This window comes from Diplotaxodon limnothrissa, linkage group LG11 (genome assembly GCF_057381915.1).
Source record: "Diplotaxodon limnothrissa isolate DT_005_m linkage group LG11, D_limnothrissa_male_GT1.1, whole genome shotgun sequence".
Classification (NCBI taxonomy): domain Eukaryota; kingdom Metazoa; phylum Chordata; class Actinopteri; order Cichliformes; family Cichlidae; genus Diplotaxodon; species Diplotaxodon limnothrissa.
This window is the reverse complement of record NC_140606.1, coordinates 40,055,173-40,072,961: the sequence shown is the minus strand read 5'-3', so window position 1 is coordinate 40,072,961 and position 17,789 is coordinate 40,055,173. Positions and strand designations below refer to the sequence as shown.

At 48.5% G+C, this 17,789-nt stretch overlaps 1 protein-coding gene across 2 annotated transcripts; it reads right to left on the bottom strand.

Moving 5' to 3' along the window:
• Positions 1-3,402: 3,402 nt before the first annotated feature.
• Positions 3,403-16,925, bottom strand: bnipl (BCL2 interacting protein like). Of its 2 annotated transcripts, XM_085366050.1 has the most exons (11): positions 16,882-16,925; positions 14,986-15,066; positions 14,675-14,718; positions 13,727-13,735; positions 12,801-13,043; positions 12,539-12,727; positions 12,208-12,310; positions 11,996-12,127; positions 8,447-8,533; positions 5,203-5,301; positions 3,403-3,427 (listed from the first exon to the last, which is right to left on the bottom strand). In XM_085366050.1, exons 1-11 carry the CDS (start codon positions 16,923-16,925, stop codon positions 3,403-3,405), a joined length of 1,056 nt encoding a protein of 351 aa, XP_085222176.1. The 2 variants fall into 2 exon arrangements, with proteins under 2 accessions (XP_085222176.1, XP_085222175.1); XM_085366049.1 differs by lacking the exon at positions 13,727-13,735.
• Positions 16,926-17,789: the final 864 nt, after the last annotated feature.

Below are 17,789 nucleotides of genomic sequence, written 5' to 3'. Positions count from 1 at the left end.
CTTCTGAAGAAATTATGATGGGACCCTAAAAAAATTACTATGTACAATAACCCTAAACAAAACATATTAATGCCCTACCTGGCCCCCTGGCAACACTTTGCTAGACCCGCCCCTGCACAGTTACCAGCTGTCAGCTACTTAGAAAAGGATCCTGGTGTTATTAGTCTCTCAGAAACAGTTCATAACTTCCCTACACAGAATAACTCCAGCTTTGTGTCTTTTTCATTCTAGCTGAAGTCCGGGACAAACTGTGTTCCTTTTCACTTCAATACGAAACGCATAATATTTTCTCTGAATACGAGACGATTCCGTTTTTTTTACGGGACAGTTGGAAACTCTACTAACTAACCTTATAAATAAAATAAGATAAAACAAGTTCAACATCAGTAACATCATAGCACCCGCCCAGTAGTATATAAACTCCGTCATGCTAGCTAGTACGCAGTACGAGTTACTGTAACTGACTGTAAAAAGTCAGCAAAACGAAAATAAACTCCACCTAAACTTGGTTCATATCTGACCCAGATAGACTGCAGGTCATAACTTCTTACCTAAAGTTCAGTTCATCGCCTCGGGTCTCTGCTCCTCCTGCCTTTCCGTCATCCACCTGCCAGCGTGTTGCATCTGCTGGCCTCCATCACTTGCTAATGTTACTGAATCTGTGGAAGCTCCGCAATAGCCAAACAACTGAGTTATTTTTACACATCTCCCAGCATCTGGCCAATCCACCACCTTTCAGTGTGTATACCGTTACGGAAAAAAACGGAAAAAAAACAAACAAACCCATCGGCCCACCGGGCAAATGCCGATGGCCAGTCCGGCTATGGTGGAGCTGTACGCCATGGCTAGAACCAGACTGAGAGACAGCTCCATCCATCAGGCTGTCAGGATGCTGAACTCTCTCCCTGCTCTTACACACACCAACTCCAGACCTGCATCCACCTCTTCCCTCTGAACCCCCCCAGACATAAATAAAACAAACTGAACATCCACCATCACCCTTTCACTGACTGCCCCCCCCCACACACGAATTCTTGCCCACAGTCACTATGGTTGTGTTGGACACTGTTGTTTATGAAAGACTGCATTGTGTTGTATATTAGAATTCTATTTTTTAATCTTTATATTGTTTTACTGTAACACTGAGGGCTGTGTGTGTTTGACTCCACCCACACATACCTATACACTACACCACCACCAGCTCACACCCATCACCATCCAGCTACAGCTGATCACCACCTACAGGAAACCTGAGAGCTGACACACAGCCGGAGCCGGTGCACGGCTCACGTAAAAGATACTTTCACACTTTTATAACTGTCCATGTACGGTCTCACATGTGCATGGGGTGGTGCTCTTTTTGTGTTTTGCCGAATGCTCTTCCAGTTTGTGAGGTCACATCCAATCAAAATCCTCAAATTTTACTCATTAAAGCTCAGCCCTCACAGACAGTTTGTTATGATTACCTGTCGGTCACAGAGGCCACGCCCCTATTTACAGTGGCTTGCAAAAGTATTTGGCCCCCTTGAACTTTCCCACATTTTGCAGTTATTTATTTGTAAAACATGTTTGGAATCATGTCTGATTTTCGTTCCACTCCTCACGTGTTTGTGTTGGTCTTTCATGTGGAATTCCAATAACATTGATTCATGTTTGTGGCTGTAATGTGACAAAATGTGGGAAAGTTGAAAGGGGCCGAATACTTTTGCAAGCCACTGTATGTAAACAGTTGAGTTCTGGTGCAGGTGAAACAGCCCACACTGCTTACATAACAGAACACTGGAGTAAACTCTCGACCATCTCATACTTCTGTTTAATCAGTTTTCTTTTTGATGTTTATTCAGCTGTGTGAGAACTATAACTTTAATCTCAGCCAAACCAATTTACTCACAAACAAATCAGACACTGAAAAAAGCCAAACAATGACATTTATAAGTATCTAATTGACTTATATATCATGTTTGACCTGAGTAGCCAAAGACCACGGTGGGGTTGAAAACGATGTGCGGGGAGTTCGTCTCCCAAAACGTCGGAGCACTTTTGCAAATATGTGAAATCGTGATAAGCCGAGCAGATGTTTGAAGTTCACGCAGCTACATTTTTGCCTGAAAGTATGTTTTGTGACACAGAGTAATATTAAAAGTAGCTGCTGCCATTGTTGGAAACTGGAATATGAATATGAATTCTGGGATAATATAGGCCACAAAGGATACACCCGACCCATCCTTCAAATCTGGGAAAAGGGGAACGCATTTGGAGCAGCTTTTGAATTTGGACAGGCTTCATCGCGTCGCTGTGACGTAATCGGGCTACAAATGCGGCCTCAGGAGGATGCAGCCCATGAACTTGGACACCCCCAATGTCATAGTTTTTCCAATACTGACACCTTTATGAAAGCAGCAGTGTGCGTGCTACTGTGATTTTCACTTTTCACAATAATGATTTAACACAACACCTTTGAGCTTTTATTTTGAAATTGTGCGTTTTGGAAAGCTGAACGTAGAGCACTTGGAGACGAGCACAGGCTGTAAAAAACAGACGAGAGTGATCACGGAAAGGTTTGGACGTGTGAGAGAAAAGATGTAAATCACAGTCACAGCAGGGCGCTCTGACACAGTTCAGTGGGCTGAACTCACGTTGGTGTTGATACTGTTGATGTTTGGATTGAGCTGTTCCCTGCAGGCCATTCAGAAAGAAGAATACAGGTCACCTGACAATCATTTCAGCCAGTAAGCACTCGCGTTTACACTGTGTGGAAAATGAATAATTCTGTGAACTCAAAACTAAAAAGAAAAACTAAATAATTGTCCTGTCCACAGCTGTCAACATTACCTCGTCAAGCCTAAGAGCCCGCTGCTGACCCTGAAACGGCGGTGAGGTCGCAAACCGTGAGTCAGCGTCACGCGTTTTCAGGTAGACGGGACCTCATGAAACAAACAGGACGAGTCAGGCTGCTTGATCCATGCTTTATTACAGGAAGTGAAACACAGTCAGCAACCAGTCAGCAACTTTCCGCAGTGAAGCTCCACTCACGTGTTTCACATGGACATGAAAACCAAAACAGATTCTATCACCTGGATTACAGAGCCCGATTAGCCCCACCCCCCACACGTCCATAGATCTGAGGCTCAGACAGAAACGTGACGGCGCGATGTGTCGGGTGTCTCGCTCTCACCGCCGTCTTAAATACGCCAATAAATAAACAGTAAGTTAGCGTTTGTTCAAGTTTAGAGGAAAGAAGCAGCAGAGTTCCCGTTAGCATGTTCGTCCTCTCCGAGTCCGAACGCCACCAGCACACAGACGTACAGCAGTCTGCTCATATGTACACGCCACAGGTCAAAGGTCAGCAGGCTTCCTGACCCTGTGGCCTCCTGGGTCCCTCCAGTGTGACGTGTGAGAGGGTCATCTGTTCAGCTTCTCATCAAACCTGCAGAGAGACAGGAAGTGGATTCATGAACCGCGCCAACATCAGCAGGCCTTAACGTCTCTGTGAGCGTCTTCGTCTTCTCTCCGTCTTCCTCACGGCACAGATCACGTGACATTTCTGCAATCGTTTCTCAATAAAAGGCTCAATGCAAACTGATGGAGGGCTTTTAATTTGGAAATGATACAGGAAGTATGACTCAGTAAAATAGGAGTTAGTCAAACAGAAGGAATAAGAAAAGGCTGTTATCACCAGCTGTTAAGGTGAATAGGGGTCAAAGGTCAGTATGGGTTAGGTCTAAAACATACAGAAGTAGCAGCTAACCCAGCTGCCACTGTTAGCCTTTTTGTGAGGTGTTATAAGCGTTTTCTTGCATTTTGTATTTAATCTGTGTGTTCAATCGATCATCAAAGTTATCTTAGAGCCAGATTAGAGTTACAATGGAGTCCAAGCCAGAGTGGAGTCAGAGCGGAGTCAGAGTGGAGTCAGAGCAGAGTCAGAGTGGAGTCAGAGTGGAGTTAGAGTGGAGTCAGAGTCAGAGTGGAGTCAGACTGGAGTCAGAGTGGAGTCAGAGTCAGAGTGGAGTCAGAGCGGAGTCAGAGTCAGACTGGAGTCAGAGTGGAGTCAGAGCAGAGTTAGAGTGGAGTCAGAGTCAGAGTGGAGTTAGAGTGGAGTCAGAGTCAGAGTGGAGTCAGACTGGAGTCAGAGTGGAGTCAGAGTCAGAGTGGAGTCAGAGCAGAGTTAGAGCGGAGTCAGAGTCAGACTGGAGTCAGAGTGGAGTCAGAGTCAGAGTGGAGTTGGAGTGGAGTCAGAGTGGAGTCAGAGTCAGAGTGGAGTTAGAGTGGAGTCAGAGTCAGAGTGGAGTCAGACTGGAGTCAGAGTGGAGTCAGAGTCAGAGTGGAGTTGGAGTGGAGTCAGAGTCAGAGTGGAGTCAGAGCAGAGTTAGAGCGGAGTCAGAGTCAGAGTGGAGTCAGAGTGGAGTTAGAGGGGAGTCAGAGTCAGAGTGGAGTCAGAGTGGAGTCAGAGTCAGAGTGGAGTTGGAGTGGAGTCAGAGTCAGAGTGGAGTCAGAGTCAGAGTGGAGTTGGAGTGGAGTCAGAGTGGAGTCAGAGCAGAGTTAGAGCGGAGTCAGAGTGGAGTCAGAGTGGAGTCAGAGTCAGAGTGGAGTCAGAGTGGAGTCAGAGTGGAGTCAGAGCGGAGTCAGAGCAGAGTTAGAGCGGAGTCAGAGTGGAGTCAGAGTCAGAGTGGAGTCAGAGTGGAGTTAGAGTGGAGTCAGTCAGAGTGGAGTCAGACTGGAGTCAGAGTGGAGTCAGAGTCAGAGTGGAGTTGGAGTGGAGTCAGAGTCAGAGTGGAGTCAGAGTCAGAGTGGAGTTGGAGTGGAGTCAGAGTGGAGTCAGAGCAGAGTTAGAGCGGAGTCAGAGTGGAGTCAGAGTGGAGTCAGAGTCAGAGTGGAGTCAGAGTGGAGTTAGAGTGGAGTCAGAGTCAGAGTGGAGTCAGACTGGAGTCAGAGTGGAGTCAGAGTCAGAGTGGAGTTGGAGTGGAGTCAGAGTCAGAGTGGAGTCAGAGTCAGAGTGGAGTTGGAGTGGAGTCAGAGTGGAGTCAGAGCAGAGTTAGAGCGGAGTCAGAGTGGAGTCAGAGTGGAGTCAGAGTCAGAGTGGAGTCAGAGCAGAGTTAGAGCAGAGTCAGAGTGGAGTTAGAGTGGAGTCAGAGTCAGAGTGGAGTCAGAGTCAGAGTGGAGTTGGAGTGGAGTCAGAGTCAGACTGGAGTCAGAGGGCCTTACTGGCGGATGGCGTCGGGGATCTGCAGCTGGTCTGTGGGGATGAGCTCGGACAGCTGCTGCAGACTCTGAATGAAGCGGATCTTCCTGCTGAACTTATCGCTGTGGAGAACAGGGTCAAAGGTCACAGGTGAGACAGACCAACTACATCAAGCTAACACAACACATCAGGACCTGGGATAGTTTAACCTGTAAGATTTCTCACTGAGATTTATCTGTGTAATGACCAGATCCACCACAGGAGGCCGCTCTAACCGAGGGGGAAGACTTGGGGTCCTGTTCTAAACCTCAGGTCTGAGCTTTAGAATGTGTTTCTGCTGCAACATCCAACATCTGCATAACATCAAACACTCTTTAAGACACTGAGATGGCGCCTTGTGCTGACCGATGTTTCCATCAGGCGGTGCAGTTCTGTGAGGTTCTGGTTTCACCAGCGTGCACCACAGACTCTTGGAAGAATTCTTCAAGATCGAAAGAATTACGAAGATTGGCAATGTGTTAATCGTCAGCAACAGACATGACAGCCGTTTAATCTAACGCCAGTAAATTATTGGGTCTTAAATGTTATGTAGACATCTGCCACCAGGTGGTGCATCGTCGTTGGGAAAACCTGCTCATCTCCATCTATTATTACTTTATTACATTAATATAACAGGAGGTTCAGTAAAAACGTCCTTCAAGGAGCTGCTCTTTACTTTCTTACTCTGAGTAACTGTCAGAGCCTGTACTTTTTCACTTAAGTTTAAATCCATACTTGAACTTTTACTGCAGTATTTTTTAACACTAGTATATGTACTTCATATTGATGTCGTCAAAGAACAGCATCGTGGTCCGTAAAGCCCAACAGCGACTCTACTTCCTCCTCAAACTGAGGAGAGCGAGAGCAGAGAAAGGATCGTGGGTGCTTCTCTGCCCTCACTCCAGGACATCTACTCTCTCCCTGCTCTGTCGACCCCGCCCCCCCAAAACTCTGAACCACCGCCCTTCACTGACTCCCACACTCCCACTTTCCCAAAAACACTCAGACTGTGTTGGACACTGTTGTGTGTATAAGACTTTTATCTTTTATGTTGTTTAGTGTAACACTGAGGACTGTGGGAGCCCTGCAGTTTCACTGTGTATGATCTGTACATGTGCTTTTGACAATAACTCTTCTCTACTTAAACACTGAATGTCTGGACTTTTGCCACCTCTGATCATGAATGTGATAAATATTTTAAAATGCCTTTGTTGTTAGTTTTTGACATTTTCCACCCTGCTTCTCTCAATGACTATCGCCCTGTAGCCCTCACCTCAGTAGTGATGAAGTGCTTTGAACGCCTGGTCAGAGACTTCATCATTTCTTCACTACCAGACACACTGGACCCACTACAGTTCGCTTACCATCCAAATCGTTCCACAGACGATGCCATCTCTCATCTCCTCCACACATCACTCACTCACTTGGACACTAGAAGGGGGAATTATGTTAAAATGCTCTTCATAGACTACAGCTCTGCATTTAACACCATAATTCCCTCCACACTCACCACCAAGCTGGAGCATCTGGGACTCAGCTCATCTATGTGTCAGTGGATCTCCAACTTCCTAACTGGCAGACCACAGGCAGTAAGGATGGGCGGACATGTCTCAGCCTCCACCACTCTCAGCACTGGAGCCCCCCAGGGGTGTGTTCTGAGCCCCCTGCTGTACTCTTTGTACACATATGACTGTGTGGCTACTACCAGCTCCACCACCATCATCAAGTTTGCTGACGACACCGTCGTGGTGGGCCTGATCTCTGATAACAACGAGACGGCCTACCTGAAGGAGATTAGGAATCTGGAGAACTGGTGCCAGAGGAACAACCTCCTTCTAAACGTCAGTAAGACAAAGGAGCTGATAGTGGACTTCAGCACTAAGCAGGAGAGGAACTACCAGACCCCCGTCATCAACGAGTGCCCAGTGGAGAGAGTGGACAGCTTCAAATACCTCGGAGTTCACATCACGCAGGACCTGTCATGGTCCTGTCACATCAACACCGTGGTGAAAAAGGCCCGACAGCGTCTCTACCACCTCAGACGCTTGAGAGACTTCCAACTGCCCTCCAAGGTGCTCAGGAACTTTTACTCGTGCACCATAGAGAGCATCCTGGCGGGAAACATCTTAACCTGGTTCGGGAACAGCACCATGCAGGACAGACGAGCTCTACAGAGGGTTGTGCGGTCAGCTGAGCGCACCATCCGCTCCGAGCTCCCTGACCTGCACTCAATCTACAGCAGGCGGTGCTGGACCAAGGCCAGGAAGATGGTGAAGGACCTCAGCCATCCCAACAACAGACTGTTCTCTCTGTTGAGGTCAGGAAAGCGATTCCGCTCCCTGAAGACCAACACAGAGAGACTGAGGAGGAGCTTCTTCCCGCAGGCGATACGGTCTCTCAATCACACCACCACACAGTACTGACCCACACATGCAGTTCTTACACACACACTGGACTTTCTGGACTTTGGTTTTGCACAACACTGGTCACTATATTCTTCATTTCCAGTTAATACTTGTACAGCTGCTGTTATTGTGTATATATTTATTTAGATTTAGATTTCTTCATACATTCTTATATAGTTCTATATTGTGTATTTTGTTGTACAGTTATTTTATTTTCAACTTTAATTTATATATTTTATCTTATTCTCCCAGTTAAATTTACCCTTCATTCTAATTTGTGTTGTACAGTTATTTCATTTTTAACCTTAATTTATATTTTATTCCTTTCTAGTTAAATTTACCCTTTTTAATTTTTCATATTTATTTCCTATCTTATTCATAGCCTTTTCCTTTTTTGTTTTCTTTAGGTCACGAGCAGTTGTCCAAGCATTTCACTACATATCGTACTGTGTATGACTGTGTACGTGACAAATAAAATTTGAATTTGAATTTGAATTTGAAATTGAACTAAACTTCTGAGCATTTCTTACTTTTACACTAGTCTGTTGGTCTAATTTCTTTCCCTCATCCCAAGTAAAGACTCATTAGATGCTGCACCGTGAACGTGCACACAGTGATTTATCCAGTGAGCTGCACTTTGACTCCATACAGAGTCAAAGTGCAGCTCACTGACAGAGGCCCTGCTAGATTTCAGCTTCTTGGTACTTCACTGCCACCTTCTGGTGGTAGGAATGCACTGCAGCCAACCAGGGTCCAGAAAAACCAAATGTACATTGTGTGTGTGTGTGTGTGTGTGTGTGTGTGTGTGTGTGTGCGCGCTGACCTGATAAAAGGTTTGACCAGCGTGATGAGAGCTTTGATGTACCAGGCGGGATGGACGACCAGCAGCCCCTTCAGGTCCTTCTTCAGCCTGCGGAGACATGAGGACAGTGAACCCCCATGTCCTTGTGCGCTAAACACACTTCAAAGGCCACCGTGACCATCAGCTGGTCGCGGTAACGCCATTACGTATGACAGACGAGTTAAAGTGCTGCTGTGGTTGTAAGCGTGCACAGCTGTGATGAGGAGGAGGAAGAAGATGACCTCCAAAGAGCTGGAAACATGGCTGAATCCCCGACATCATCTCCCAACAGCAAAGGCAACTGATGATTACATCATGACCACACAGAGCAGCGCTCCAATCAGAGCGTCTCTTACACAGCGAGCGTGATCAATCAGATTAAAGACGTCATGACGGAGTCTGACCCGACGTCAGCACCATCACCTGCTGTCGTTGAGCCACAGCCAGCTATTAGCTTTTATTAGCAGAAGGTGACATGGCGAGAGGCGGGGGGTGTTGAACCCCCACTGCTGCCATCTTGGATTGCAGAGTTGGTGGGTTGGTTGTTTCCAAACAGGAAGTCTGACTCGAGTGGATGCTCCAAATAGGATCTCGGCGCTGCACGCCACGCAGCGTGTGAAAATCAGGTCGTGACCCTGACACTGCAAATGGATGAATAGAGGGGTCATTTTTGTTGTGGCTGTGATGGGGGTGGAGCTCTCCGTTGGCGCTCTTGCCTATGGTTAGCGTAACGCGCCTTGTTTTCACCTTAGCTCGTCTCACATTCAGAATATCCCGTCTTCCTCCTCTCACCCACACCGGTCGCGGCTGATGGCCACCCCTGAGCCTGGTACTGCTGGAGGTTACTTCCTGTCGCCAAAGTGCCTTCTCATAGGGGGTCACATGATTGTTAGGTGCCCCGATGCGACTGTTCGTGCTACATAAATAAAGCAAAATTGCAGGTAGTTGAACTGAAAGATCATCTCGCTGCATGGTCCACAGGTCGGAGCAGACACAGCGAGCAGTTATGAGAAGCTCTACTCGTCTACGGGGTCACAGTTACTTTTTTTTTTTTTTCCTCTTTTTTAAGGCAAAGAAAGATGCCCAACGGATTTACTTTACCAAACTGACCATCCCAGCCTTGCCGTAATGGTCCATTTGATTCACCTTTTATTGTTTATTTTATTTTCACTTACTGAATACGGGACAGACTTGACTGGGGGAAAGAAGGGGAGAAAGAAAGAGGGAAAGAGAAACAGCTGAGAAGAGGGACGGGGGAGAAGGGCAAAAAACAAAAACCAACAGAACGGGCAGAGAAAAAAAATGCATATATCGATCACCTGGATCACCTGCTGAGAAAGAAAAAAGAAAACAAGCAGAAGAGAACAAGAGTAATAGAATAAACAACATCACAATGATATATGGGAATATGACAGTAAATACTAAATGTTAAACATTATTGTGCAGCACATAAGATCAACAGAACACAGTGTGCTTTGAGGTAGGAGCCAAAAAGGGTGTAGTTTGTGGGTGTGATCACCCGTGTGTACACCTGTGAGCATGGACGCGCTTGTTTTTTGTTTTTTTAAAAGGTTCCTTCATGTAATGATCTGCTAGAGGGTGTGGGGGGGCCACAGCCCCGTCCTCCAGGGCATGAAGCAGGTATGGAGGAGATCAAAACTCCAGACATCCAGAGGCCCCCAGAACACAAGAGACCAAGGAAGACCCACAGAGGGGCAGCTGCGCCACTGTCCCAGAAAGAGCTGAGGAGAGTCCCAGATGAGGGTTCACTCAGCAGCCGCGGAGCAGAAGCCAGGGGGGGTTGCAGTGACGCGCCCGTGAGCTCCGCCGGAAGCCAGCCGCGCCTGAGTGACCGAGCCCCAGGCCGAGAGGCCGGGGGCACCCCACCTCCGAAGTGGCCCGAGCGAGCCCCAGGCTCCAGGCCCCGATAAGCGGCCGCCAAGGAGTGAGCCGGTGTGTACCTGGACGCCCATCCCCGGACACAAAGAACCACCAACGCACCGATGTCTGAGGGAGTCCGCCACTGGCAGGGGAAGTGGTGGTGGGGGGAGATAGGCCTCCAAACCTTGGAGGGCCTGAGATGTCCCCAGAGAGGTGGCGCCTGACACCCAACCTGACATATAGACACAGACATACAGGCACACACAGATACAAACATCCATTCCCACCCTCATGCTCTCATATGCACTTACTCCACACTCAACCAACGTGGAGACAGACATAAAGAGACGCTGTACACACGATCACACTCCCCAAGCGTACTCTACAAACCGGGTCTAGGTACCCTTGCCCCTGGAGGGGGGGGAACTGCACCCAGACCCAGGTGGTGTTTCCCTTTTCCCTGCGGTGGGGGGAGGCAGACCGCCCCGACTCCGCAGCAGCAGGGAGGCACCACACTCCAGACCGCAGTCGGACGGCCAACTCCTCCTACTAGCCCCCCTGCTCCAGCAGGTCGCAGAGAATGGGGGTGAGAGAAGACTCCAAACCTCCCTCCACCTGCTCATTGTAGTGTTGATGCATGTGTGTTCTAAGGTGCATTTAAAACCCAGGAGGGCATGGAGCTACCTGCCAGAGAGCAGCAGGTAAGCGCATGGTCCCTCCTGCTGGCCCTCAATGTCTACGTGTATTTAAAATTGAGAGGTGGGCAACGATGCCAGGGGTGGGGTGTACACCCTGATGGTACTTTGGACTCCGTGTATCGTGCCCACCCCCAAGATCCTATATGTATGTGTAATGAGAGTGTGAGTAATGTGAATGTCTAAGTTGTGGGATAAAATTGAGGCAGAGGCAGCCAGAAGGGGACAGAGGGGGGGGTAGCCTCCTCTGCACCCTGGTGACATACCCCCACTCCAAGGCCCTGCATGTGTGGGTGGTTGTGATGGAGCGGGAAGAGGGAGGCAGCTGGAGATGGGGAGGGAAGGAAGGGAGGGGCAAGTGACCCCTCCCTGGGGCCAGCTCCCCCGCTGACCCCAGTAGGTACCCCCATACTCCGCGACCCGCCAGGGAAAGGGGGCCCAGGCCCATCAGACCGGGGCCCAGTGCAGTAGCGCCCTCCGGCCCCACAGAGCCCAGGACAGTCTACCCAACCCCACCACAGAGAAAACTGCACCCACCCCACCATCCACTCATCTTCCAGACTACATAAGACAATAAACACCCAGGCTGAGATCTTCCTCCACCTCTCCTGTATCTCCCCCTCCTGCAGAGAGTTCCTGAGGAGAGGAAAGCTCCTGCAAGATGTGACAATCTTCCCCACCAGTTGAAGAGCCCCCCAGGTGGCTCGATGCACCGGCGGCACCCTGCTCCAGGGCTGGGCCCCCATGCACCCACCCGCCCACAACCCCGGCAACACACCAACCAGGACCCAAGCCCCCGAGGCCTGGCCCGGGCCCCAGCCCAGAGACGGAGCGCCCCCAGAACCTCACGCCCATCCCGGACCTACCCAGGGGCAGCCAGGGGTCACAGTTACTGAAGGAACAGGAAGTAAAGAAGCTCCACCCCTCAGAGCGGTGCTGAGAGGGGATGCTGTACCTCCTGTCGATGGACGTGTAGCACTGGTGAAGCCATTTGATGGAGGGCAGCTTATTTCTGGGAGCCATGGCGCACAGGTAGACTAGCAGGTAATTCTCTGAGACCATCAGGTCCAGCGTCCCCACAATGTACCTGCAGGGGAAGACAGGTGATAAAGGAGGCGTGGCTCACACCTGCTAGCATTTGACCACAATTTCTGGGCCCAAACTCACCTGAACAGGTTTTCCATGACATACTCGTAGTTTTCCACTGTGTTCTCCGGCAGGTAACAAGAAGTGAAGAGGATGATGGCGTTCATCCCGTCTCCAAAGTAGCCTGTCAACCAACCACAGGCAGAGCTGTCACGGTGCAATTTCAAATACAACACAGTGTTAGCTCCATGGCACCTGCAGGTGTGTTACAGGTGAGTGTGTGTGGCGCTCCTGCAGGTGTAATATCAGTGTATCATCTTATTTGTGTTACAGGTGTTTTTCAGGTGTGTGTGAGACCTGGAAGCTCCTGCAGGTGTATTACAGGTAGTTTGGTGGGTGTGTGACCTCTGACCTCCATGCGACAGGACCTGCAGGTACGGCTCCAGGACGCTCATGTTGACATGGTATTCGTGTCCTGAGATGCAGAACCGCCTCCAGCGCCGCCCTCTGCTGTCCACCTGATCCAGCTCCATCAGACCTTCGGACTGCTCCATCGGATTTCTGGCCACAGCTCCACCTCTGCCCATCCGAGGAAGGTCGTCTGTGAGACAGAGGTCAGAGGTCAGCTGCTTTTCTCTCGGTTACATTACTTCCCATCTGCGTGCACATCTCACCGTCCCACTCCAGGTCGTGCATGCTGTCCGGCAGTGTTCCTGTCTCGCTGTCCGATGGCGTCTCCAGAGCTTCCAGGTTGATGTCAAGCGACGGTGTGTCGTCTGGTGTCCCTGACAGCGCGGCTGCAGAGAAGCTGTTCCGATCGTTCGAGTCACGGCGGTTCAGCGTGAGACTCAGAGACGGTGCCACCAGACGCTTCTTAGCTCCGCCTCCACCCGATAGAGTGAGGCTGGTGACCGGAGCTAAAGAACAGAGGACAGAGTGAACACTGATTGATTTTTGGAAGATTGTTGTCATTGATTTTGATCACCTTTGATTGGTGACTTTGAGCTTTGTCAGAATCAGAATACTTTACTGAGCCATAGAGGAAATGATGTTGGTTACAGCGCTCCAGTACCAACAGCAACAAAGACAATACAGGAAATAAACAATAGCACAATATATACAATATTTACATATATATAAGCCACTTACTAACAGTGTTGAGTAAGTTACTTTAAATTAGTAACTTAGTTACATTACTAGTTACTTCCATCAAAAGTAACTCAGTTACTTGAAGTTACTCGTTACTTTCAAAGTAACTAGTTACTAGGGAAAGTAACTTTGGTTTTACTCAGACTTCTCTTGTTAATGTGTTGCTTCCATAACTTTGCCAGTCTTCTAGCTTGCTTACTTGCCACAGTGCACTGTGCCACCTACCAATACAAAGGAAAAGATAATGTGCACATTTCCACGAGAGAAATCCCACGCCTGCACCATCATTGACTGCTGCCATGATTCTAGCCTACATCACAGAGTCATGTGCGCTTTTTACATCCAACACAAAAACTGCAGTCGTGGTGCTTTGATTGTACTCAGAACTCTGAAATTCTGCCTTCTGAATAGGAAGATGTAGGTAACAGCAGACTGCAGATGAGCTGCATACAGGGCTGGACTGGGACAGAAAATTGTTTCTCCATCACCTGTTCAGCTCTGATGATTCAGTAAGGACATCTCCTGGTTTCATCTTCATGTTTCCCTCTCACCACATATCCAAACCGACATCATGACCAGCAGCTTTACAGCTGTGGCTCCAGCAAACATCAGCTGATACTAGAAATTAATATTAAATAAACTCCACCTAAACTTGGTTCATATCTGACCCAGATGGACTGCAGGTCATAACTTCTAACCTGAAGTTCAGTTCACCTGACACTCTCGGACCAGCGGCCGCTTCGGGTCTCTCCTCTTGCCTCCCTTTCCCTCATCCACCTGCTGGCCTCCACCACTTGCTTATGTTACTGAATCTGTGGAAGCTCCGCGATAGCCACCACACGAAGTAACGAGTAACGAGCCTATCTAAATCCCAGTAACGAGTAACGCGTTCCTGATTTTGGCATAACTAGTTACCGTGCTCGTTACCACAATAATAACGTAGTTACTGTAACGCGTTACTTAATAACGCGTTAGTCCCAACACTGCTTACTAATAAATATCTGAATAAGAAAGAAGAGCATGAGCAAAGAGGGTGTAGCAATAGCAGTATACAGTGTGTTGGGTGGATGAGTTGTACAGGGAGATGGCCACAGGCAGGAATGCATTCCTGGGTCGTTCAGTGGTGCTTTTTGGTAATCTCAGTCTATGACTGAGCGTGCTCTTGTGGGAGGAATTATCCAACACTGTCTTTATCCTGGACAACGTATGCCTCTCCATCACAACCTTAAGAGAGTCCAGCTACATCCCCACAACATTGCTGGCCTTGCAGATCAGTTCGTTGAGTCTGTTAGCATCAGCAACCCTCAATCTGCTCCCCCAGCATGCAACAGCGTAGAGGATAGCACTGGCCACAACAGACTCTTAGCTTCAACTTTAGCTTACAAAAATTGGTTTTCACCTGATTCTCCTGCTGGACTTTCTGTGTCATCCTCTGGAAGTGGTCTGAAGCAGCAAGCCCAGCAACGCCAGCCAGGTAAAACCAGGTAAACATGTGAAACAAAGAGGTGAGAAGATATTCACCACACACATTAGCTTTAGTTTGCATTTATTCACAGCTATTAGCTTCTGTTAGCACATATTAGCATTAGCCTTTATTAAAGCTACATTCGCCTCTTACCATATGTTACTATTAGCCTCTGTTAGCACAAATTAACATCCTCCATAAGGATCTATTTATCTTTATTAGCCTCTGTTAGCATGACCTCTGACCTGGGGAAGCCATCATCCTGCCACTCCTCCCTCAGCTCCATGTCCTGGATGTTGGCGGGGCTTGAGGGCCCTGGAGCAGACCTGGAAGAGCAAAGAAAAACCGAAACTGGGACCCAATTCAGATTCTCTTCTCTGATTGGCTGATTGTTCTTCTGCAGGTATTTTGACGTTTTTTTGTGGTTCTATTATTTAAAGTTAAATAAAGACCAATAAATAAGTTTGTTTGATCGGACATTCATGACTCACACACACACCTTGGTCTGACCTCCTGTGACGTTCGTTTGGAGGTTTGTAAACTATTTATAGCTCCAGGGTTTCCGTCCAATCACAGATCTGACCTGCAGGCAGTTAAGCCTCCTGGTGATTAAAATCAGATCAAACCCGTCTGACTGCTCTGACTATCTCACACACCTGAACAGGTGAACAAGGGAGGGGCTTCATTGTTCCTCTGTTTGCTGTGAAGCTGACACACCTGATCTCCAGCGACAGTAACTGAACAGGTGTGTGCAGTGGGTGGTCCTCTGCAGGTGAGGAGTGTTTTCACTGCGGTACCTTCAGGGTCAGCTCGCAAAAATATCAGAACTCTGATGAGCCTCCACAAAAACAAAGAGGAGAGATGAAGGAGTCTGTAAAGCTTCCTTGGAGTCACTCCTGGTGAGGAACAGCTGTGGATGGATACATGAAAGTTCAGATGAAATCCTGGTAAAGATTAAAACTCTTCACAAAGGATCTCAGCCAATCAGAGGGCTCCTCAGGTGAGAACATGTGAGAAGAAGGAGGAGGAGTTTAAGACGATGAAGACTGATGTTTGCAGATCGTATAATCTGCTCAGTTCTTTGTCTCCAGCCTTAAAGATTCGTAAAGTCTTGGCGGCTGCCCCCTGGTGGTGCGTGCAGATACTGCAGGTGAACTGCAGGGGGTGGAGCCAATCATTATTACATCATCACCTTTGATTCTGAGCTCGTCCCAGCAGATGGCACACTTGGCTCAGGCTGTTGATTTACAGCCAGATTTTCTAAAAAAAGCCAAAATGGTGTGTGAGCGCAGTCCTCAGGTGTGTTATCAGACGCACCTCCGTGGGCAGTAAGGTTAGGCCAGGAACATAAGATGCTTTGTTTCGGCGCGGGTTATTAAACTGCGTGTTGTGAACGTTAAATATTCTCCCCTAATGTCCTCGGCTCTGCATGTGTTACAACGGCCTCACCTGCGCAGGTGAAGCTGCAGGTGCAGAGTGCGAGGCGTGAACCTCAGAGCGATGTTCAGTCCGTTTCTTCATCAGCTCAAACACAGTTCACATTACTGGCAGTTTGTTTGGTGACGTTCACTCAGCACCTGCTCCACAGATCAGCTGTTTGCAGGAGCATGATGGGAAATTGCAAAAACTCAACGTGTGACACAAACTAGCGCATGACACGCAGGCGTGACCGGACGCCTCACCTGCAGAGCTTCACGGACTGAGTTAGGAGCTCAGAGAGTGTTTTCAGGGACTCGGGAGGATCAGAGGCCTCCTCTGGTCTTTGACTCTGAGCTCAGATTCAGGAAAAGGCGTCAGCTTCCTGTCCGAGGACCAGAACCCGATCAGGACCCGACCAGGAGCCAATCAGAAACTGCAGAGTAATCAGTGAAGTCATCAGCAAGGAAGAGATCGGCGATGAGGCTCAGGACCTGGACCGGGAGACCCCATAGCAAGCAGGAAGTCAACGGACATCACTTCCTGCTGATCAACAGCCCAGATCATCAGGCGGTGAACATATCACAGAGACCCCTTCACTGACCGTCAGCAGCAGAAGCAGTTTGAATTGAACTTCCTCTTTTTACTGAGCAGGAAATGCGCACGCACACACGCACAAATACACACACACACTCTCACACAGCGTTTGAGCTGTAAATATTTACCTGTCCTCACCCTGCCCGTCTGTATGCTCAGTGGGGGAGCTCATGATGTCACTCTGATGTCACGGCGTGCTCTGACCAGCGTGTGGGACCCACTGGATGTCTGAGTGTGGTGTCCTCCTTCCTCTCCTCTCCCTCGCACAGAGGGAGTTCCCACTCTGACTCTATGGGGCTCGCTCGCTCTCTCTCTCTCTGCCTGACAGGTTTGTCTGCATTTCACCACAGAGCCGCCACCTGATTGGCCACGCTCACCTGCTCCTTGCACACAGGTGAGGTGGCAGATCAGCTTCAGCCTGCTTCATTAAAAATCCACCAATCAGATGCTGAAGCTATTTAAAGCAGGAGGAAGTGCAGAGTGTCCGCAGGGTCCTAGTGCCTGTGAGAGCAGCTTAAATTCAGTTAAATGCTTTAAAAAGACTTTTATTTTGGAAGTCAGGAGGCATGAATGACATATATTTAGGAATCAACACAAGAAATCCAGAGATAAAGGAGAAAATTTTACAACCATAATTAGAAATAACATTTCCACTTCAAACACCCAAGTTAATAAATCGACTCACTACTAGGGATGGGTACCGGTGTTCTGACATAAACGGTAGTAACCAGACCGAAAAGCAGCGCACATTTCGGTGCTTTATTTCGGTGCTTTTTTTTCCTGAGCTGTGATACACTTCTAGCCAATCATTTTACGTTTCCCAGGATAGTAGGCGGGGCCAGGTACGTACGTTCTGTTAGAGCAGAGCTACAGATTAAAAATGTCCAAGGCGAAGCGGTCAAAAGTCTGGCTGTACTTCACAGCAAAATATGCAAACTCAGCAGCAACAAGTGCTTTAAGCTGATACTGTGATACTGTCAAAGGAGGTAACACCTCGAATGTTAATCGTGTGTAATTTACGTTGAGTAGGCTAACC